This window comes from Canis lupus, chromosome 23 (genome assembly GCF_003254725.2).
Source record: "Canis lupus dingo isolate Sandy chromosome 23, ASM325472v2, whole genome shotgun sequence".
Classification (NCBI taxonomy): Eukaryota; Metazoa; Chordata; class Mammalia; order Carnivora; family Canidae; genus Canis; species Canis lupus.
The window spans coordinates 45,437,438-45,461,288 of NC_064265.1; the positions used below are offsets into that span (position 1 = coordinate 45,437,438).

Here is a 23,851-nt window from a genome sequence, read left to right on the forward strand (position 1 = left end):
TTCATTTTTGGAAAATATTTATTACAAAACTAAAGTGAATGTGGCAAAAAACAACAATCCAACACATACCTTTAAATAGCAAGCATATGACACTGGTTATAAAGCTTTTCCAACTCTACTGATCTAGTCTGTCCCACCATCTACGGTCAAGGGTGGCCTCCGAGGGAAGCCACGTGTAAACAGGTCATCTGTACTAGTGATGAGCAAAAACTAATCATGGGACAACTATCAACGGCCATACGATTCGCTTTCCTAGGCAATTCACCCCAAACATAAGAGAGTGACCAAATCCCAGGAGTGTGTTCATGGGGATCTGCAGTTCTGGTTTCAATCTGGGCGTAGTGGTAGGTGGTGGGGGCATGAAATGGTAGAAAGACAAACAGTATCAGTAGAGGGCAGTCGTAAAGCACCTTTAAAATCTGGACCCTTTCCACAATTTAAGCCAGTAATTCTCAAACTTTATTGTCGAACAGAATCACCTGAGGACAGTGACCATCACAGGCTCCCCAGACGTGCAGGCGTAAGAGGAGTACTACGGGTGATTCTGCGCACACCGGTTAGCCACCCAGTTTGAGAGACACGGTTTAAAATGCACTGAAACAATTCCTACCCCCCTAGAAACAAGGTAAAAGTAAGGTTAAGGACTCTATCGACAGTCACTGTGCTTTTTGTCAACTTGGAGGGACCAACAGAGGGAGTCCAGCAGGAGGGAGCCTCCAGTTCCCAACACCCCGGTCTACGGGAGCCCTGAGCGACCTGTCAAGTGCTGTTCAGGAAGGGAACAGGATGTAATAATAAAGTTGATTTTAGATCACAGAACAGACTCCAAATGGCTAAGAGGCCAACCCCACTCCTCCCTGTTTAACGAACTTCGTTGGGCCGAGGCCCGCTGGGAAGCTGCTGCTCAAACGGGACACGGGGGCCACTCGATTTTGTGAAGACGCAGTGAATTAGAACATCTATAAAAAAAAAAAAAACGAAAACAAAACAAAACACCTTTATTCACCATGGAGCGCCGTGCCCAGATCACCCCGGCGCCTCACGGACAACACGTGGAGATGGTCACGTTGATTCCCAGGTTGCCGTTATCCGCGAACAGGTGCGCGATGGCCGTGTCGAACACGAGGCAGTCGCTGTTCAGGATGGCCGCGGCCACGCCGTCGTGGATGGAGCGCGGGGTGGCCTCCCAGGTCAGTCTCCGCCGGTTCCCGTTCAGCTCCAGCCTGTAGGCAAAGTTCTCGGCCTGCTTGCGGGTGCCGATGAGCAGCACGATGGCGAAGAACTGCTGGTGGCCCTCGTACTTCTCCTGCTTCTCCAGCACCAGCATGAAGTGGTGGCCAAAGCACGACTGCATCATCACCCAGTCGACGGCCCCGGGCAGGTTAATGTCTGTGGCCAGAAAGACGATGTCCTCCCCCTGGAGGGTGGTGATGCTCTTGTGCGCGTGCATGAGATGGGACATGACGGCCTCCAGGGAGCCCTGCCACTTGCACGAGGCGCCGGGGCAGGGGCAGGAGTAGGGGCGGTATTCACAGATGTCCTCGTGCTCTGGCTTCTCCGTGTGGTGCAGGGTCAGGGAGCAGCCCGTGGTGGCATACTGCAAGGACGGAAAGACACACGGTGAGCCAGCGGCCTTCTGCAGACTCCCCCGGGCCGGCCTCCGAGAGGGTCACCCCCTCAGGTCGCCGGGGCCTACGCTGAGTTCTCCGCTCAAGGGGGCTTAAGCATGTAAGACGGAGAAGTGTGAGGTCCGGATTCGTCGTCAGGACTGCCATCCACCAAATCTGGGGGTGTCCTCAACCGGGGGCCTCCTGCATCGCACGCCCCCATTCCAACACCGCCGGGAACCTAAGATCCAAAGTGCTCTCGCTATCCGACACCTCAAACGGGATTGTAGAGCCAGCCCCGGAAACTCGGGCCTCCCCCATATTTTCCGTGAATGTCAAGAATTTTTAAAAATTTATTTTGATTTTTTTTTTAAAAGATTTATTCATGAGAGACACACACAGAGAGAGGCAGAGACACAGGCAGAGGGAGACACAGGCTCCATGCAGGGAGCCCGACGCGGGACTCGATCCTGGGACCCCGGGGTCATGACCCGAGCCAAAGGCAGATGCTCAACTGCTGAGCCACCCTGCTGCCCCAAGAATTTTTTAAGATTTAAAATGGCTGGTGGAGGGGGGGCCTGGGTGGCTCAGTAAAGCGTCCGCCGTCAGCTCAGGTCATGGTCCCAGGGTCCTGGGATCGAGCCCCGCATCGGGCTCCTCGCTCTCCCTCTGCCTGCCACTCTGACTGCCTGTGCTCTCTCTCTGGCTTAGGCATATGGTTGGGCAAGGGATATGCTCCCTCCGGACTAGTTTTCACCCCAAGACCAGGATGAAGACAGTGTCGTTCCTCTTGGCGGCCCCCGCCCCCGTCCCTAGCTCAGAGGGGGGAGCGACAGGCAGGCTGTGGGAAGGCTGCCCTTCGGGCCCTGCTCCCGCCCGGAGGGACCAGCCGGGCCAGGCCACCCCCGCGTGGACAACCCCACGCTGCTAGAAGTTGCTACCTCACTCCCTTCACCTTTCAACCCCACAACCCCAAGGGACTCTGGGCGGGCTAGTGTGGTTCTAGCCAGTGGAGGTTAAAATGAGAAGGGGCCCAGAACACCCCCACGGGTCCCCGCACCCATCGTCCTGGCCAGGTATGTCAGGCCCTCGCCACACGTCCAGGGGGAAGGGGAACTACACTGGGTTCCAGGGTGAGGCTCCCAGGAGAGGTTTTTGATAGTCAGCCCCCCAGTGCTGTCTTAGGGGTGCAGGGACAAGGCCTTGGTCTCCCTTGCACTTGGGGTGACATTCCTGATGAACAGATCACACCGATCTTGGGAAAAAAGAGCACACCGCGAGGAACCGGACTCCTGCTCCCAACCGTCGCGGTGTCGGTGCCTGGATGCCAGCTGGGGAACCAGCCCGCAAGTAGACACGTGCCCGGAGAACCGCGCTGTCGTAAAGAAGAAGGGAACCTGAGTCACCTTTTTATGGGCTGAGTTGAGAAGTCGGAGCTCGCAGCGGCAGGCCAATGGTCCGGGTTACCTCGCCTGGGTCCCCCCGGCCCTTGCTGAGACACGAGGACAGCAAATGAGGCTGGGGCCCGGGTCCCACATCTAAGCTGCGGTGTCCCTTTGTTAACAAAACAAAGCCTCACATCTGGTTTTGGGGACCCTGCCCAGGGAATAACCCCCTCCCCGAGCCATCAGTCGGTCAGAATTCCAATCTCCGCAGGTGGATTCATCACTGGCAACACGCAGGCCCGGAGCACGTGCTCCATTCGAGGCCCTGGGCTCCAGGCCCCGACAGGGAGCACAGAAGGGAGAGGAGTGTCCCCTCGAGGAAGAAGAGGGTCCTCAGCCAAAGAAAGGCAGCTGGCTCCTCCCCCGCACCGAAAGGAAATGATAACTACCTTCAATAGAAATTGCCAGAAATACTTCCCTGGTATGTACCTTGCCCACGGGGAATGCGTATTCATCTTCTTAAACCACGGCCTAATTTTAAAAAAGCATGGGTATAAAAAAAAAAAAAAAAAACACCCTTCATAATCAGAAGGAGAAACCCATTTATGTAGCCCTATTTTCTACTTCGTGTTCCTCACAGTAAGGCCCTAAAAAAACCCAAATCCCTATTAACTGTGTTTTAGGCCTCGAGTGTGGCTGGGAACGCAGAAGCTTCGAGGTTCTTCTGCGGGTGATAAGGTGAGGCATCTGTGCCTCGCTTAAAAACCTGCGTTACAAAAAAAAAAAAAAAAAAAAAAAACAACAAAAAACCAAAATCAACCTGCATTACACCCAATAAAAATAGCAAGACTTAGCCCCGAGCCCGGCTGAGTCCCAGGCTGAAACAGCGCCCGGGCCTGTGGACGGGAGGGGTTCAGATGGGGCTTTGCCCGCCGCCACCCACCAACGCTTCCAGGGACGCGCCGAGCTGGGGCAGAGGGTCCGGGAAAGTACACCTGCGCCCCCCCCCACCCCCAGCCAAGGCCCCCGCATGTTCCGCAGGTATTTATCCTCCAGCCACCACCGGGGACCTTCCTCGTGTGCGGCTCAGGCAGGAGTATTTATATCCTGAGTTGCTTTGCCTTACGAGCCACATACAGAGAACGGGGACCCTCCCCCAAACCACACACACAGGAAGGGCATTACTTGGCACCTGCCTGGACAGTGACCTTACAAAAAAAAAAGGTCTTGCTACAGCCTCTGTGAACTTAAATAGGGATTTGTTTTTTTTTTTTTTTTTAAGTGGTAGGTGCTGCTTCTGCTTTTTTTCCCCAAACAAGCTGAACTCTGAAGCCAACCTATTCCTTCTGTTTTCCATCGTGGGTGAGGGCGTGTCTTTGTGGCCACTGGTGCCACTTGTATGATGAGCGGGTGAGAGACCAGCTCTAAAAAGAAAAGGTCTAAACTTTGAATTTGCGTGCACTTTATATAATATATAAAAATATAGATTATATATATAATATATAATATATTATATATTATAAATATATAAAAATATATAAATTATATATATGTATATAATATATATATATACACACGCACTCCTAGGCCTCCCTTCCTGCTTGTCACAGTCTCAGCAGCGCTCTGGGGCAGGGGCTCTCCTGCAGGGATCAGAGGGAGGGTGCAGGGTCTGTGAATTCCCCGACACTGGGGGAAGCGTCTAGGTGCCTCTGAGCAGCAAACCCAGGTTGCACCGAGCCCTGGCTTGCGTTTCCCCGACAAGCTCCAAGCGTTCCCAAGAACGGCCCACGCTCCGTCCCTGAACACACAGAAGGGAACCGGCGGCGCGTCCTGCCCTCGCCGTGGTTCCTGCCAAGAGGGGCCGCGAGCAAACCATGGGGATGAAACCTCAAGTGAGGAGGCAAGGCCAGGTGCCCTCAGGGCCTGGACAATTTAGTTAATTTTCTGGGTTTCTCATCAGTGGCACTACAGCTCTTCCCTGCTCCCCGAACTGTGAAACCCTTCATGAGACAAAATGGCATAAAGCAAAGCAGCAAGGGCCATTAATTTGTATGGAAAAGTCTCCAAGCCTTCCTAGTCCCAAAAAACCACCTCTCGTGCTTTTCTGATATCCTCGGACACACCTTGCTAACGGAGGTACAAAACCAACCGAGATAAAGCACAGATGCGCACAGATGCAGTTCAAAGCTTTGGAGTCCTGATGCTGAGATGCTGGGGGTAGGTCCCAGGAAAGGAGCTTGGCGAGGCCACTCCTGTTGTTCAGGATGCGCACTGCAAAAGAGAGGCCGAACGCTATTTTCCTTTCCTGCTGTTTTTCGTAGTGGTGGAAGTCTTCGGATTTCCTTTGGTTACCACAAACAGGTCCTTTGTAAAAGCAACGTGATGTCAAGTGAACGTTCAAAAAGCGGGGATGGCTGTACTGACGTTTTAGACCACGTAATTCCTTGTGGGGGAGGCCGTGTTTAGCAGCACCCCTGGCCTCTACCCACTAGATGCCAGTAGCAATCTCCCCCTCCCCCATTGTGACAACCAGAAATGTCACAGGCATGGCCAAGTGTCTGGGGAAGGGCAAAATGGCCCGGGGGTTGATTTTGATGGATGACAAAACCTGGCTGGGCAGCCACAATGACAGCTGTGAGGAGAGGCCCACACCAGTAAGCCGGTCAGGCTGGTTGCTGCCCCGCCCAGTGGGTGCTGCCCAGGACAGCTCGGGCACGCCAGCCGCCAGCTGGGACCCACAACTAGAACTTGGTGGCTTGCAGATCGTGGAGGGAGGCTAGGGTGCTCGTTCTACCCGTTTTACAGACTGACTCATCCCGGCTACATGGCCAATCGTGGCCACACTGTGGGCAGAGCCCTCTGCAATCCCCTAGGTGCTCCTCCTCCAGTGCTCTTCCACGGTATGTGATAGCTTAGGAGCCCAAGAATCCCTATCTTGAAGTAAAAGGAAGAATTCCATCTGCCTTAACCGGCAGTCCCCAGGCCACCACACACAAAGCCCACAGTCCCCAGGCAGGCTGCTTCTGGGAGCAGGTCCCAACATTGACTCTTCCTTCGATTGCAAGGAGAAAAACAGCCCTGAAAGTGCCTCTCCCCAAGGAATGAGGAGCAGCACCTCACAAATAAATAACCAGCAGTTAGGCCCTCCCAGCTTCCCTGGTACCTGGCAAGAAAGGTCTGAGGTTTCACTTTTCTCACTCTGGCTCAGGCTGGCCCTACCAAATGTGCAGGGTTCAAAGGACGCCTGCTTTCCTTCAGACGCCCAGTTCTTAGTGTGCACTTGGGAGTCCTGAGACCCGGCCCGGGGGCCGCCTGTGTGTCCTGGGGACTCATGCACGGCTCTAGATGCGGTGCCTCCACAGGGCAGGGGCGGCTCCTTTCCCCCGGGCGGGTGGTGGTGGTGGTGGGACTTTACTGTCAGTAAACCTCTTGGGGGAGGAGGACAGAGACCCAAGCACACACAGAAGCCCAAGCTCACGACGATGGAGACAGGGGGAAGATGACCCAGCAGAACGAGAAACAAATGTTGAAACCCCATCTCTGACTTCTCTTTAGAAACTTTGCAGGTTGCGGCGGCGGCTCAAAAGTCTTGTGCAAACACGGCCTGCCACAAGGCAGTGCGGGCCCTGGTGCCTCGTTTTTAAGTCTTTGTAGAAAGAGGTAAGACAGTGCCAGTCCTCTTCCTGGGCACGGGGTGTGAAGGTGGTATCCGAGCTGAAGTTAGGTAGGGCTTTTCCTTTTTTTTGGCACGGAAACCCGTTTGCACACAAATATGATGAGGTGCATCAGAAAACACGAGACACCTGTTATTTACCTAGTACACACAGTCACATCGTATTTGTTTACGGAATGAGTACACGGACACAATAACCCTGCTTGGCCGGGGGTGCTAGGGAAGGTCATGGATCCCGTGACTGCTTTAGAACAAGTCACTTAATCTATTTAATTAAACGTGAGTCCATGCAATTCCAGAACGATTTCCTGAGCTTCAACCATCAACAGTCGCCTACAGTGGAGGGGCCCTGAGCTCTGGGCCACAGGCACGTCCCCGCTCGGGGACTGTGGGGTAACCGCCCTGGGCCCTCGCCTGCTTACACCTCCAAGGAAACCGAGGCCTATTAGCAAAATACCTGCCGGCACCTCAAAGGAGGGGGTCTCAGGAAAAAACAAAGCACAATCAATATATTTTTTTTAAATATTTTGTTGTTGATGCTCATAAACGTTTGAATGAAATCCAAGAAATGACCTTGTCTGAGAGTGAGCACGAGCAAACTTGTGCTGTTCTGTGCATCCAATGAGCTGTAGTGATCACAAAATGCACCCATGTGGCTAACTGCAGTGCGGGACGCCGGACTGGGGAACCAAAGCTGCCACAGGGGGTATTATTGGGGGCAGCGACTGAAGTTGGGATATGGACTTGGGATTAGATACTAGTACCGACCGCATGTCACCGTTCCTGATTTTGGTAACTGGACCATAATCACAGAAGATGACGTCCTTGTTCTTAGGAGAAACACAGTGCAGCCTTTAGGGGTAAAGGGGCAGGACGCCTCCAATTTCCATGCGAACGGCTACATAAATGTATGTCTGAGTACAGAGCGGCCCAAATGCTAAAGCAAATGGGGCAAAAAGGAAACAGCTGGTGACTCTGGGTAAAGGGCATATAAGAATATTTTTGTATTACCATTACAACTATTGTGGAAATCTGAAATCATATGAAAATAAAAATGTGTTAAAGAATCCAGGGACTGAGTTCCCATATTTATCCTTTATGGGACAGAGATTCTTTTGGGGGATTTGGTGGCACGAATTGAGTTTTTTATCATACCTGGCTTTTTTTTTTTTCTTGTATAAAGAGAATATACGTTTAACTGCATACCTACAGGTAAATGCAAGGTCAGTCAATAGTTTGTCTTTTACTAGAAGCCCTTGGAATGCATCTTACTGAACCCATAACATTTATCAATGAAGACGACATGGGTTGTTATAAGAACCAACACTTCTTTGACCTCCCTCCTGTCCCCATAGAGGACAAAGCTTTCTCCTTTGCTCCTTTGATCCTATAAAAGTCTGGGTGTCTCACACACCTGTGGCCCCGGCCTGTACAGTTTCAAGCCACTGCAGTTGCGGGATCCACCGTGCTTCATGGTCCAAGGGATACTCCTCTCTGGGGCTCCAGACAGGTCAGAAAGGGGTTCCAGGAATGAAGCTACTCGCGCCCCCCTTTTGCCTACAACAGGTAACCCCCTTTAACTGCTGGGGAGGTGACCTCACTGAGGTAGAGGAGGTTCAGCTGGCGACTGCCTCATGTATGATCCGCAGATCATTCGGGGACTAGTGGTAGAGGGCTCTATCTTCTCAGCATCTCGACACCTGGCTCATATGGGGGTCGGGGCTAAACCTCACCTAGAACTGAAGCGTGCTGCAACTTACCTTTTAGCCACAGGTTCAACTTAGACTTTATCACTTTTTAAAAGGGCCTCTAGCAATTCCAACTAGCTCCTTTGTGCCTCAAAGTGTGATAATCTGTCAGAACCAGCGGATGATGATCCCAGGTTATTTTCTAGGTACTTAGGTGTCTATTAACTTCGTTCACTGATTTACTGATTTATTGCCTGCTTCCCGCCCACCTGATACGTGTCGGTAAATGAATAAATATTAGATCTCTCTGCAGAAGATGACTGTTCTTTTTACTGTGTTAATTTTACTTCAATCGAAAGTCTTACGATGGACCTTAGATTTCAAAAATAAATTCAAAATTCAAAAGCCCTTGAGATCACACGAGGGAAAATGTTTATTTTCGACTTCAGTCACTACGGGTTTGCTATTTTTGATGAATGCTTCTCACATGTTTTATTTACATAAACTATTTGGGGTGGGTGTGTTTGAAGCCCCTCTGAAACCTCACAGAGATGGGGAGACGACGATACTGTTGTCATTTGGACAGCTAGGTACTCCTCTTGCTTATAATGGGTTTACGGCCACTGCAGGATACAGCTGGAGCTCAGCTACCTCGTGTGTGTGTGTGTGTGTGTGTGTGTGTGTGTGTGTGACACGAATGGAGCCTCCCATACCAGCTCTGGGCGGGTCGACAAAACTACAGACATCTCACCCCCGGACTCTCATGAAGTTCACACTCGGGCAACAGGGCAAAGTGAACTCTCTTCTGGTGCCTTCACTGTGATGCTCAGCCTGCATCCGTCTGGCGGCCTTCCTCTAAGAACCTTAGCGGATCCTCAGTGACCCAGGTGCTGGATCCTTCATCTCCACTACGAGGAGGTGCAAAGAGAGACTTCTCCACCAATGGTGCCATGAAGCTCTCCCCAAAGTAGTACGAGAAGCCAGCGTCCGGTCAGTGCCCGCACCATCGGACGGTGGTGAGACCAAGAAAATACTGACATCTGACTTCATGAACTTGCTTCTGGAGAAGGCAATTCTAATTAAAATCTTGAGCTTGGGGCGCCTGGGTGGGTCCAGTGGTTGAGCGTCTGCCTTTGGCTCAGGTCATGATTCCGGGGTCCCAGGATCGAGTCCCGCATCAGGCTCCCTGCAGGGAGCCTGCTTCTCCCCCTGCCTGTGTCTCTGCCTCTGTATCGCTCATGAATAAATAAGTAAAATCTTAAAAACAACAACATCAACAACAATCTTGGGCTCAAAAATTCTTCCTTCTGCCCAAGAGAACCCTGACAAACCCTGGGCTGCAGGCAGGTCTTTTACTACAGGTCTCTTTGGAAGACTTTGGTGCCATATTAGTGCAGTCTTCTGAGGACACCTGCTATGGGAGAGGCCTTACGAAGACTCCTTGGGCTGGCAGGGGTTTGTTTTTCATCTTAGACGCTTTATTAGTTTTTAAAATTTATTTTCTTTTAAGGGTTTTATTCATTCATTCATGAGAGACACACACACAGAGGCAGAGACACAGGCAGAGGGAGACGCAGACTCCATGCAGGGAGCCTGACGCGGGACTCGATCCCGGGACTCCGGGATTGTGACCTGAACCAAAGGCAGACGCTCAACCGCTGAGCCACCCAGGTGTCCCCAACTTAGACACTGTAAACGAAGGTTGAGTTTTGACTGAATATGCTTCTCATCTGACCACGGCCAGAGTCAACAGGCCACCACACACTGTCCTGGAGAACCAGGTCTGTAAGGTCTCTCCGGAGCGTAGGCTCAAGCAAAGAAAGCCACCCTACAGGAAGAGCCAGAGTTGAAGGCTTTACGCCACACCACCAGTACCGTGCCCACTTTTTCAGTCTGTCCTTACTCTTCTAGGCCAGGCTCCCGCTGCATAATCACACTGACTGTCCCGACACTCTTCGAACAGTGTGACGTCCCTTCCACAGTCTTTATTTCTCAACGAAAGCAATCGAATTCGCCAGGAAACTTAAGTGGTAGAGGTGCTAGATTTTTAGCAACTAAAAATACAAGATGCCCAAGTAGGTGTCAGGCGGTATTTGGGTTATACTTACACTAAAAAAAAATTGTCTGAAATTACACCAAAAGTTGTGTGTCTGAAATTCAAATTTAAGTGGGCATCCTGTATTTTTACCTGGCAGTCCTAATAAGCGGGGCCTTCTGGTTCCACTGCCATCCCTCCAGAAGCCGGTATGTGAATTTGGAATGGAAAGGCGGATCACTGCTCCTCAGTGGGGTGCAGCGGGGAGCGGAAAAGGCAGGAGCGTGAGGTGGAAGAGGCATCGTGTGTGTGATACAAGGCCCATGCTGCAGCTTCTGTCTCCTGGACTTACAGGCTGCAGGACTTAGGGCAAATGTCTCAGAGAGGATACTGTGGCCTGTTTTTCTTTACAAAGTAACTAGGAAAATAACAAGATCATATATGTAGTTCAGACAAGGTAAACAACAGTCTGTACAAGCAGCTCCTCTGGCCTCCCGACGTAACCCCATGGGGATCCTCCATCCCTTCCTTCTTCACTGGCAACCTGCTGCTTGTCCTTCAGAATGCAGCTCTGACCCCACCACTGCGTAAAGGTCTCCAGACTCCTCTCTGCTCTTACTACTTCAGAAGGGGCTGCTGGCACCTCTGTCTCCCCGGTGGGACTTAGTTACAGAAGGAGGAGGTCGGGGGTGAGGTAATGACTGGGTGGGCAGAGGGTGTGTAGGAGGGACAGGCTACAGGAGATTCCCAGGCAAGGGCAGATATGATGAAAAGTTAGTAGGTAATCAAGAGGAGCCAGCTCTGGCCTGAGGTTACCCCAGGGAGAAAAGGGAGGCAGTAGCATTAAGAAAAGCAAAAGGATTAACACCCACTGTAGGGGATGCTGGAGAGAGATGGGTACTCAGTTGTGAAGGATCTTTTTTTTTTAAGATTTTATTTATTTATTCATGAGAGGCACAGAGACCCAGGCAGAGGGAGAAGCAGGCTCCCTGCGGGGAGCCCGATGCGGGACTCGATCCCAGGACCCCGGGATCACGACCTGAGCCGAAGGCAGATGCCCAACCACGGAGCCACCCAGGTGTGGCTCAATTGTGAAGGATTTCAAGTGAGAACGCAATCTGACTCTGCTATCAAAAGCTTTTTGATTTCTCCACATGCCCTTTGGCCCCACCATCCAACTTCTAAGAAGTTATCATTAGGAAATAATTACTTTCTTATGCACGAGCATTATTACAGCAGTACTTCAAAAACTAAATTTTTTTAACAGTAAGGAAATAGAATGATTTAAACAACCACAAATGGGAGCTTGGTTAGGTAACCCTAGTACTGTTGTAATACTACGCAGTCATTAAACACGACCTTCGAGGCTACTTAGCAATGGTGAAAAGCAGTCACTATGTGTTAGATGAAAAAATATGCTATGAAATAGTGTGTGGTTTCCTATCTTACCTACTTTTCTTCGACTGTGAAACTCCATTGATGTAGAGGTTAAGTTTGTGTCATGGCTTTTTCCAGGTGAGAGGACTGTAAGAGATTTTAATTTCATATATATATATATATATATATATATATATATATATATATATATATTCTACATTTAAAAATAATGATCATGACTTTTAAAAACATATTTTACAAGGGCTTCTGGGTGGCTCAGTCGGTTGAGTCCAACTCTGGATCTCAGCTCAGGTCTTGATCTCAGGGCCATGAGTTCAAGCCCCACATTGGGCTCCACGCTGGGTATGGAGCCTACTTTGAAAAAAAAATCCCCATATTTTCTAATGTTTAAAATAAAATATGCATATTAAAAAACACTGCCTAATCTAACCAGGCTTTCTCTTCTAAAGGCAGTAAAGAAATGAAAAGAGAAGTCTTGTCGCTGAAAAACCAATGGCAGGGCCAATGCGTCCAGGTGTATAAAAACCTCAGTGAGAAGCTCAGTGGGCGAATCTGTGGGAGAAAACAGATTCTTTTCCTTCTTTTTCAAGTTTATGCCTGGACTGACCTTAGACACTGGCCACTTGTTTTCTGCTAGCTTCTAACTGTGCACATTTATTTAGTGTTTCTTCTGTGCTGGGGCAGTGCTAGGCGCTTCGCATGAATTATTACCATGCTCCATCCTCACAGCAACCCAGTCGGTATCCCATTTTACCAAGGAGCCACTGAGAGTCTGGAGAGGTAGGGTTGGAGCAGGCGTCTGGACTAGAAGGTTCGAACAGGGCCTCCCTCCAAACTACTGGAGGAAGAGGGAGCCTGGGGAAGGAGTAACCCAAAGACACTACCTTTGTTGATTCCAAGTTTTAAAACGGGGCCCAGGCCCACACATTTAACACAGGTGTAGCTTTCATCCCTCTACAGTGTCTGTGGCTGAAAACTGGGAGGGAGGGTGACCTTCCTCACAGACACCATAGAGTCTAAAAATCACTGCAGAAACTGGAAACGAGAACAGTTTCTCAATTAAAAAAAAAAAAAAAAGAATGAGGAGCTAGATGGGCATTTGGGGTAAAGCTGATGCAATTATGCTAGCGGATTTTCAGTGTCTCTTAGAAGCCTGTGAGAGGCCACCCTCAGGTTTAATATAAAGACACATTTAATCAGGAAAAATGTTTAGCTTTCTGATTTTCTCATGCAGGATGTGCAGAGCGGGGTCGCATTCTGATGCCCCGGGTACGATCACGTCCTGCGCAAGTCGCCGGCGATACACTAGGGCCCTGAACGCCGGGAACTCACTTTAGCAAACGTGTGGCCACACCGTGTGCCCCTCTCAAGGAGCGGGGCCTTATGAGTTTGAGTGAGAAATGCCACTGTTCACAAATTTCATCAGATGCACAAGTCTGGCTCTTAAGACATTTTATGAGAAGGGCTCCCCGTGGTCCTCTGGTTAGGGCACTTTGTATGGAGCTTCAGGAAAAGGGATCTGACACAGAACGGCAGAGCGGAAGCTAATCTCAGGTTGGGGATTTTCTAGGCCAGACCTGCTGCACCTGTTGGCTCTCCCCTCCCCCCTTCTGGTTGTACCAAAGGTCAACCTTGAGTAACAATGATTTACTCCTAGTCCTAGGAGGTGGTGGCCAACTCCGTGTAGAGTCAGCATTAGATTTTAGTGTCCAACAGAGCGTTCCAGTGTTTCTGTTCTTAATTTTATACTGAAAAACCTCTGTCAACTGTGTTCTCGAAAAATCTTGAGCCTCACTGTCCATGTACCTGGCTTGCCAACGCAGGCTTTCGTGAGTAAACCTGTCCCAACCCTGGGCGGCAGTGAAGACTGCAAGGGCAATGTCCAGAGGAGCTGGTCCTTGTCTCAGGGGAACTTTTTAGATGAAGAAAAGATCTCCGAAATGGTTCCTGCACACTGGCGTATCCCCTCAGACTTCTAGGTGACGGATCACCCATCACCTAGCAACCACCCTGATAACACCCACCTTCCATTTGAAATGGTGAAGCAAAAGACTTAAAGCTCTAATCTGATCTCAGAGCACCCACCAGCTAGGTATTATCTCCATGTTTTTTAACTGATGAACAGGCAAGCTCAGGGGAGTATGTGACTGGACTGAGGTCACACACAGCCGGGATGGGAATCCAGGTCTGTCTCTTGCCTACTGCTCTCTTCCCTGGGACAGTTTATTAGATTCTGGAATTCTGGGGCACAAAAAGATTCTTTTAAAAAATTTTTTTTAAAAAGATTTATTTATTTATTTATGATAGACATAGAGAGAGAGAGAGAGAAAGAGGCAGAGACACAGGAGAAGGGAAAAGCAGGCTCCACGCTGGGAGCCCGATGTGGGACTCGATCCCGGGACTCCAAGATCACGCCCTGGGCCAAAGGCAGGCGCCAAACCGCTGAGCAACCCAGGGATCCTCCCCCCCCAAATTTTTTTTTAAGATTATTTGAGAGAGAGAGAGAGAGAGAGAGAGAGAGCACACAATAATGGTGGGGAGGGGCAGAGGGAGAGGGAGAAGCAGATGCCCTGGTAAGCAGGGAGCAGGACTGAGGGCTTGATCCTCCCAGGAGCATGGGATCCTGACCTGAGCCAAAGGCAGACGCTTAACTAGTTGAGCCACCCAGGCGCCCCAAAGATGCTTGACATAATGATTTAGTGCAACTCTTTCTCTTAAAGACACCCGAGTCCAAAGAAATAAACTGACCTGTTGAAAGTCAAACATCCAGTCACTAGGACAACAGTTGAGGTTTCCCCAGGGGCCAGAACAGAATATTCTCTTGGCAAAATACAGATGAAAATAAGCTATAAAATCCTGTCCAGTTGGGACCTCTCAGAATTCCAAAGTCCATGTGCGGTAAGAGTAAAATGAGAACTTCCAGGGCTCAGTAAATGCTTTCTAAAAGACAACCAGGTCAGAAGGTGCACACTGGCAGTTGGAATTTAGTCTCCAGACGTGGCTGGTTTGGCCTCTGAGTTCTGGCTTTAAATATGAATTCAATGCCAATGTTAAGAAAATTGAGATATTTAGCATTTTAAAAATTCAGATTTCTGGCTTTTCTCGGAAAAAAAAAAATCCCAAGGTCTAGCAGGCTACATCCACACTGCCACCCCTGCCAATCATCCAGAGCTGAGCAAAAGCAACCCAAATGCAAGGAAGACTGTCTGACTGAGGCTTTCCAGTTCAATAATTATTTGAAGATGCGCTACTAGAAAGTTTTAGAGAAAACAAAGGAAAACAAGAAACGCAGAGAAAATGTATCATAGTGTAAGTGGGCTGGAGTGGGTTAGCGTTCCCCACAGTTTGGAGAGAAATACTTGGCTGATATTAAAATAAAATACACTGTTGAGTGGGGGCCCCAATGTGTCAACCTTCACTTCTCCCCCTACACCCACACGCCACGGAGAGATGGTGGGTTTGCAATATGGGAACAGGATGTCAAAACTTTTCGGGCGTAGAGCAAGCCATAGAATGGACTAAAAATATCACAAGTGGAAGAGAGCCCTAGGCTGCTAGAGATCCTTTTCTTCAAAGGAGACCTGAGCTAACGATGCCTGTGGTGCCTTCTGCCAAAGACACCTGCAGCATCCGTGCCTTTTGTTAAGTGACCCCATCCCTGTGCAAGAAGCCACTTGGCAACAAATCCACTTTCGGGCCACCTGAAGCATGAGCAGTCCAGAGCCGTGATGACTGCCCCCAGATATTAGGATTGTAGGCTATCTCCCCCTGGCCTTTCCCTCCCACACAGCTCACAGAATTCCTGGCAGTGAACGTTACAGTGGACACGTATGTTGTCGCACTGGGATATTCCCATCAGCGCACTGGGATATTCCCATCAGAGCTAGTAAACTCCTCGGATCAGATGGTTTTGTTAGCTGGTGTCAACCGTAAGTTACAATCTGGAGCCTTGAGGTAAAGGGTCGGTTGCAAAATCCCTATGTAGCACAAAGGAGGCAAGCCTTTGGGGTGCTGGCTCAGGACCTGGCCTACTTATCTTGACAAGTCAGGGAATCTCTCTAGGGGCACTTGTTTCTTCACCTGGAAAGAAGAAAGGCCCGCTAATAAACGATGACCTCCGCACACGGAGGGCACCCTATAACCATTCCAGACAGCTGCCCTTCTTTTCATGGTATTCTAGAAGCTACAGGTCCTTAGAAGTCAAGCCGTTCAGTCCCCTCTTTACAGGTGATGAAATCAAGGTCCCCAAGAGGTGGTCTCTCAGCCAACAGTGGCAGCCCGGTGCTACCCTTGAGACCTGGGCTCTGGTACTGCATCCACCGTTGTTTTCCTCACATGGGGCAGCCCACGTGGGAGAGACTCAGAGCAGGGAGGGACAGTGACAAGGCAGTCCCTCTGATTTCCAGGAGCAAGCACAAGCCAGCCGAGGGCTAGCGACACAGGCCTGTTTTGTTGAAGTGTGACACAGGTCTTGGCACTCGCTACCTCCCTCGGCCCTCCTCAGCCGACACTATCTTTGGTGCTTGCTGTAAACACACATCCAAGTTGGGTTCATGGGGACTAAAAGGCTGAGCTGGGCCGTCAGTAGTTCGGATTACTGGTCAACCAAAGTGGAGGCAGGCATCCTCCAGCCTTGTAAACCTCACACGCGGAAGGGACCCCAAGATCACTTTCCAGGCCGTATGGCGCCTGGGCTGTAGGGGAATGGTGAATGGCTGACTCTTTAATTTCAGCTTGCAAAGTGATGGCTTTCCCCACCTGCCTTCGTACGCAACGGGGACTTGGAAAGTCACTGACACGTACAGAAACACGGAGGACCCCCGAGTCCCAAGAGAACTGTTCTTCAAGAAGGGTTTCACTAGCATATGGTACATTAGGAGAAAAGATGTTTCAATAGGAACTGGACCCCTAGATCCTGAAAGTGAAACTTCACACTTTAAGGAGCATAACTGTTTCCTTCCCTTCCTCTCGGGAGCAACACAATGCTCTTAGGAGATATGCTTCTTTAAAAATAAGTTCTAGAATACTGACTGATACCAAATGTTCCTTTGTGAACTGCAGTTCACCTAAAGCCATTTCTTCTATTAGCCACGGAAGGTCTGGGAAAACAGCTGAAAAGACAGCTCCCCAGAAATCTTGTGGGGCACCCCCTGCAGCCCCCACAACGTATCTCAAACATCAAATGCCCCCTGTGATGTCAACGAACACCAAATCCTCTCTCGATCACTAGGCTGCCTGCCACCTTCTTCATGACCCTAAAAAATTACAGAAATATTTCATCCAAATTTTATGAGAAACACCTACTGGGTTGGGTGAATTAGTTAGCATTATATGAGAAGTGGCTGGAAGCAGAGTGATATATTAAGGTTAACTGAAAACCCACAGCCCAAACACAGCTTCAAAACCTTTATTTGAATATGCTATTTTAAACTGGATTTGTGGCAGGGCACAGACCAAATTAAAACACTCATTCTACTGACTCGAGTCCCAAGCTTCAACTCTCTGGTGGATTATTTTTAATTTAAAAGTAAGCTCTTGCCCTATAAAAATAAGCAGCATCAAGGAGAAACGCAAGACAGCTCAGATGGCCCAAGAGGCGAACAGTTACTTTTACAAAGAGAAAAAGAAAAAAAAGAAAAAAAAAAAAAACCCCAACTCAAAAGTATTAATGACATTATTTCCATTTCTAAGTTGCAAAAATGGACTTTCTGGTCTGGCTCTAAGTTCTAATGAGGCACTGTAGGGAAACGGGTCTCTGGAGCTGCTCCTGAGGATTTTTAAGGGGGAGACGTAAGTAAGCAGATGCTATGATGGGGCCGCACCATGAAACACTATGCAGCCCTTCAAAGTACAGTGAGAAGAGCCACGTTTCAGACACAGAAAAACACGCGTGACGACTTCAGAACAGCAACTTGTACAAGTTGTGCCTGGAGAATGTGTGTGTACTGTTTGTGTGCAGGAACCTTCCCGACACACACTGACATCCACGGCTTCAGGTTCAGCTCTGAAAATGTACTTCAATGTTGCTAGAAAAGGAAAAGGGAAAAAATCTGGGAAGCTATCCGGGGAAATCAAACAGCGGTGGGGAGGGGTGGGGGAGAGGTCTCTGGTCTCTCCCTTGACTCTTCTTAAGACTCGGAGTGTGGTTTGCATTTTTTTTTTTTTTTTTTTTTGCAAGAGCCCCGGTAACTTTCTTAAAACGAAAGCAGGCGGTGGCCTCGGAAGAAGCGCAGCAGCTGTCGCGTGTCCCCCCCGCTGCGTTGCCCACGGACGTGGGTCGCCAGCCCCACGCGGCGCGAACACCCATCTCTCCCCAGGTCCCTGGGAGGCGAGGGGAGGGGGAGGCGTGGCTTGCAGGGTTTTCTCGCTGCTGCGGGAGGAGAGCAGGCTGCGGGCGCCCTGGTTTTAGCTGCGCTCCCGAGGGCTCCCACGTGTCGGGCGGGCGCGGGGTGCGCGAGGCCTCGGGGGCCCGGACCTCGGTGCTCCGTCCCCAGGCCCCCCGCCCCCGTCGGCTTCCAGGTCCAAGTTGCACTCGTGCAGCCCCGGCCTGCGGAGCACCCGGCGCGCGTCCGCGGGGCCCCGGGTCCCCGGGTGGCAAGAGCCGCGCCGCCTCCAGGAACGACGGCTCGCGCGCCCCTCAGCCCGGGCCTCGGAGGTGCTCCCGGCGTGGACAGGTGGGCTCGCGGAGGGGAGCGCGCACGCACCGGTGGGTCGGTCTCTTCTCCCCGCCCCCCCCCCCCCACTTTCTTTAAGTAAGAGGGGTGCCGCGTGGCTCTGGAGCCCGAGCGGGCGGGCCCGGGCTTACCTTGCAGGGGAACAGGACCGCCGAGGCCACCTTCTCCATAGCCAAGTTCCTGATGCTGGGCGTCAGGGCGCCCCTGCACGTCGGGCAGCAGCTCAGCTTCTGGCGGCATTGGTTGCAGACCAGGTGCCCGGCCTGGCACTGCAGGATGGGGGGCAGCACATAGTCGAAGCACACGGGGCACTCGAAGAGCGAGGTCAGCTCGTGGTGCTGCGGGGACACCGGGCCGGCCCCGCCGCCGCCGCCGCCGCCGCCGCCGCCGCCGCCGCCCGGGCCCGAGATCACCGCCGCCGCGGCGGGCACCGCGGCCGAGCCGGGGCCCGCGGCCGAGATGGTGGCGGCGGCCGGGGGCGCAGCCGGGGACGGGGCGTGCTGGGGCGGCGGCGGCTTGCTGCACGGCTTGCTAGCGCTGGGGCCGGTGGAGGACGGGCGGCTCATCGCGCTCCCGAGCCACCATCGGGCTGCGGCCGCCTGCCTCCGCGGGGCCGCCGCGCTCCCGGCGCCGCTGCTCGCCCCCGCCCCGCCCCGGCCCCCGCCCCGGCCCCCGCCCCGGCCCCCGGCCCGGCCCCCCGCCCCGGCCCCGCGGCGGCCCGACCCCCGCGCCGCGCCGCGCCGCGCCGCTCCCGGCCCGGCTCCGAGCGGCCGCTGACGCAGGCCCCGGGGGCGCGCGCGGACGTGACGCCGGGACACGTGTGCGGCCGCCCGGCGCGCGGGGACCCGCGGGGCCGCCTCCGCCTCCGCCGCCGCCGCCGCCGCCCAGGCCCCGAGCCGCCCGCCCGCTCCCGCTCCCGCTCCCGCTCCGCCCGCTCCCGCTCCCGCTCCGCCCGCCCCGCCCGCCGCCGCCGGGTCCTCCGGCCCCACCCGGGAGCCACGCCGGCGCTTCCCCGGGCGCGAGCCGCAGGCCCCCGGCGGGCGGGGGCGGAAAACCCGGGGCTCCTCTCCCCGGGCTGAGTCACGGCGCGGGGCGGGCGCGGGGCGCGGGGCGGCTCCTAGTCCTGGTGCCCGGGCGGGGGGGGGGGTACCTGGGCTGGAGGGTGGGGAGTCCCCGGGGTGGGGGGACCCCTGAGGTGGGGCTAGGGGTCCCCGGAGTGTGGGGGGGCGGTGGGGGGTCCTCGGGTTGGGGGTGGGGGGAGCGGTGGGGGGTCCCCGGGTGCGGGGGTCCCCGGGGTGGGGGGACAGGTGGGGGGAGAGGGGCTGGGGGGTCCCCGGGGTGGAGGGAGCGGTGGGGCGGGTCCCTGGGGTGGGGGTCATCCGGGCTGGAGGGTGGGGGGTCTTCTGGATGGGGGGGTCCCCGGGGTGGGGGGAGTGGTAGGGGGTCCCCGGGGTGGAGGGGTCCCCAGGTGGGGGGTACCCGGGCTGGAGCGTGGGGGGTCCCCAGGATGGGGGGTCTCCAGGGTGAGGGGAGCCGTGGGGGGTCCTCGGGGTGGGGGCCTCCGGGGTGGGGGTCCCCGGGGGAGGGTGGGGCTGGGGGTCCCCGGGGTAGGGGGAGCAGTGGGCGTCCCCAGGCTGGGGGGCTGGGGGCTGGGGGGTCCCCGGGGTGGGGGGGCTCGCGCCCTACGGGTTTCCCCGGGGTTTCCCCCGGACCTGGCGACGCTGGGCTGCGCCGGTGCGGGGCAGGGCAGGCGGGAGGGCCCGCGGGCAGGGGGGGTGCGAGGGCCGTGGGCAGGGCGTGGAGGCCCCGGCAGCCTGGGTGACCCCCGCGGGGGTGGGGGGGTGGGGGGCGACGCCTGCGCTTGGCCGCTCGGACCTCGGGGCGCTTCCCTGTCCAGTTAGTAAAAGTGGGAGAGAAACAGGAGCCCTCGGATAGGCGGGACCGCAGGACTTAGGGACTTGGTAGCCCCGCGCCCCTGGCCCACCCACATGGAGGAGCCCCAGGCCCGGCCCAAGCAGCGCTGCTCCGTGTCAGCTTTTTTTTTTTTTTTTTTTTTTTAAGTCTGGTCGGGGAATGTTGAATGCACAAAATCATCTCAGAAATAGGCCGTGAGAGCCGGGAAGGAACACAGCTCCCTCTTGCACGGGCGTCCGGGAAGACTACATGCATAGAATTGGCGAAATTTGATCAAAGTCTTGAAAAAAAAATGAATAGACGTGATGTCAAGTCGATCTCTCAGTGAACTTTTTCCTGAACATTTAGTATGCGCCAGCCCTTGCCTTTGGGCCCTGAGAATGGCTTTGATTGGGTTTTCATCCCAGTGAGGGAGCGATGCCAAGAACTGCTCCCTCTTGAGCTGCATAGCTGGGGTGGGATGGGGGTGCAGACATTGTATGGGGGCTAAGGGCCGGCAGGGGAAGGCATTTGGGGCTTTACGGAGACTTGGGGGAACCCCAGCAGGCCTGGTGGGTGCTTTACCTCCATGAGAAGTGGTGGCCACCATAGATTTTTGAATAGCACTGCACCGAGGCTGAATGCGTCTTCGGAAGGGAACCCGGGGGGGATACAGAGTAATAACTAGTATTTTTGGAGTGTCCACTCTGTGCCGGACAAACATGATTCTCAGGATTTTGTAACAACCTAAGTGACAGGTACTGTTGTTTCTCCATTTTATTGTTGAGGAGACGGGGAGACGCAGGGAGATTAATCTGCTCAAGATAAAACAGCTGATGATTCTGGAAAACGCTCCAGAGCTCCGTTTTATCTCCCAGTCCATATCCCTTTCATTTAGACCCAACTCCTACTTACAGTCTGGTCAAAGAGTTGAGATTAGCACACTCGACACAGTCAGAAAACAGTCGTAGGGCCCGTGATAATAAAACAACTGGATTTTGTGGGCACACTTTCCATAAGTTCTTTCCCTAGCTGAAATTGAAAGGGGGAAAAATTAAATTTATTTCACTTTTTCCTTTTTAGAGTACATAGAACGGAAGAGGGACAACAACAAAAATCACCCAACGGTTTCGTTTTTATTGGCGAAAATAGAATGTTTTCCACTTTTAATATCTAAAGCCCATGTGAGTAGAACTGATTACCAGAATTTATCTTCCTCGCCTCCCCCTCTGGCCTCTCGGCGTAGGTGCTGGCCACTCCCCAGCCTGATGCTGGCTTTAGCCTGAGAACCAGGCTCCCTGCCCTTGGCCGTGGTGGTTCAGGAAGCAATTTGGTTTTGGAGACGTGGAAACAACAGGAAAAACAGTTCTCTGCAGAGACAACTGGTTTATTTTTCTGATAATCCAACGAACCCATCCACTCTTACGCCGTCAGATGCCTCCCGTGGCATAAAGAAATTTCTTTTTGTTTCCTTCTTTACGTCACTGCACTCTTGATTAGGTCAACTGGGGTAATTAAAGAAAAAAAAAATCTCCTCTGGGCAGTTGCTGAAGGTAGGTGGGACAAGAGTGGACAGGCCTGCTGGTTGACCCACATGGATGACCCCCCCTCCAGGCTGCCGGACTGGCCTTTCTAGTTCTGCTTCTTTCTTGTTCCTTCCTTGGGGCTTTTGAATCAGGGAAGGGTGGCCTTTGCAGTGAGCACTGGGAGTGAGAGCACTCTGTACCGCAAGGGGATGTGTGCTATGCTGAGCTGTGTTTATTTGCTCTTGGGAGTTGCTGCTGTTGCCAGGCTTGTGTTTTATGTGTGACCTCGTGGCCTGGGGAGATTGGGGGCGGAGGGGAAGCCCAGTCTTTTGTTATCTCCTCATTCATGACTCATTTACCACATCTGCTGGATCACAGGTTGGCCTCCTTCCCCCAATCCCTGAGTCCGGATTGCGCAAAAGGGACACATATGAAGCAGGACACCTCTCCTTAACCCACCTCCCCCTTTGTACTACTGTTTAAAGATGAGGAGTGTACTGAGTAACCTTTCTTCCTTTAAAATACTGGGATGGAGAAGAAATGTGTGGGAAATATCAGAAAGGGAGACAGAACATAAAGACTCCTAACTCTGGGAAATGAACTAGGGGTGGTGGAAGGGGAGGAGGGCGGAGGGTGGGGGTGAATGGGTGACGGGCACTGAGGGGGGCACTTGACGGGATGAGCCCTGGGTGTTATTCTGTATGTTGGTAAATTGAACACCAATAAAAAATAAATTTATTAAAAAATAAAATACTGGGATGGAAAAAAACAAAACAAAACTGGGATGGGTCTTGTATAAAAAAAAGAAAAAAAACTCCCAGCTGATTCCCTAATCTCAAACTGCTGAGCACAATGAAAAATGCTCCAGGTAGACGGACAAGCTCTCGCTCTTCTTTCTATAACTTACAAATGGTGTGGTTTGCAAACTGCACTCAGGCAAATGGTGTGCGCTTTCAGAGCAAAGTGTGGTCGACCTTTTCTGTTGAGATTTAAAGATGACTCAGGAGTGCATTGAAGCTTGCTGCGTGGAAATTTCTGATGAGGGGAAAGCTTGTGGGAAATTCTGGAGGTGACCGAGGTAGAGACTTTTACTTTTATAAAGTACTTTTGTTTCTGGGGTAATTCCACATGCTCAGACTTCTGAGTAATTACGGGTGTTTCTTGAACAACCGGCATGGACTTGGTACCGTGTATTGCACAGCGCATGTATATGCGTTTGCATTGGTTTTTTTTTTTTTTTTTGCGTCCATACTTAGCTAACATTTCCCCAGTGCTCATCCTGTGACACTGTTCCAAGCACTGTACATATCTTGATTCTTTTAAACTTCACCATGACCTATAAGGTATATGTTTACAGGTGATAAAACAGGTACGGAGAGGCCAAGGTATTTGTAGTAAGTAGCCCTGAAGATGCAACCTCTTGGTGTCTGCACCCTCCCTGTGCAATCCCCTCCCTTTAGGTGACAGCTGGACCTACTAACTCGCTTTAAATGACTAGAACGTGACCAAAGTGATGGAATGTCACCTCTGAGAGTAGGTTCCAAAAAGGCTAAGACCCATCTAGCTCTCTATCTGTCTGTGGGGGAAGCCAGCTGCCAGCTGCCACCCTGCAAGTAGCCCTATGAGAAGCCTCACACCACAAGGTACTGATGTCTCTGACCAATGGCCAGGGAAGATTCCAAGACTGGCTGACAATTTGATTGTACTCATAAGACCCTGAGCCCGAGAACACAGGACCCAGCTAAGCTAATGTGCAGGAATGGTAAGACGATAAATGTGTGTTGTTCTAAGCTACTAAGTCTGAGGGTGATTTGTTATATGGCACTGTATAACTAATGATACACTTGTGCAAAGCCCAAAAGCTTGTCTGTAAAAAGAAATGCAAATTATAGACCCCCCAACTTAAATTATTTTTATTACAATGCTGCTTAAGTATATAGAACCAAATCTAGGAATAAAATTTTGTATTTTA

The 23,851-nt window shown here is 52.2% G+C and overlaps 1 protein-coding gene and 1 long non-coding RNA gene across 2 annotated transcripts; one reads left to right on the forward strand and one right to left on the reverse strand.

Moving 5' to 3' along the window:
• Positions 1 to 19,075, reverse strand: SIAH2 (siah E3 ubiquitin protein ligase 2). Its single transcript, XM_025436112.3, has 2 exons — positions 18,592 to 19,075; positions 1 to 1,597 (listed from the first exon to the last, which is right to left on the reverse strand). Exons 1-2 carry the CDS (start codon positions 19,024 to 19,026, stop codon positions 1,040 to 1,042), a joined length of 993 nt encoding a protein of 330 aa, XP_025291897.1. The 5' UTR covers positions 19,027 to 19,075; the 3' UTR covers positions 1 to 1,039.
• LOC125753398 (uncharacterized) lies at positions 18,002 to 23,851 on the forward strand. The gene is made up of 2 exons (XR_007405119.1): positions 18,002 to 18,460; positions 20,522 to 23,851. It is a non-coding gene; the product is annotated as an uncharacterized LOC125753398 (long non-coding RNA).

Excerpts from the sequence above, each read along its gene's own strand:
- SIAH2 (XM_025436112.3), bottom strand. The coding sequence starts at position 19,026 with ATGAGCCGCCCGTCCTCCACCGGCCCCAGCGCTAGCAAGCCGTGCAGC. Across the intron at positions 1,598-18,591 it reads CGGTCCTGTTCCCCTGCAAG|TATGCCACCACGGGCTGCTC; the intron begins GTAAGCCCGGGC and ends CCGTCCTTGCAG.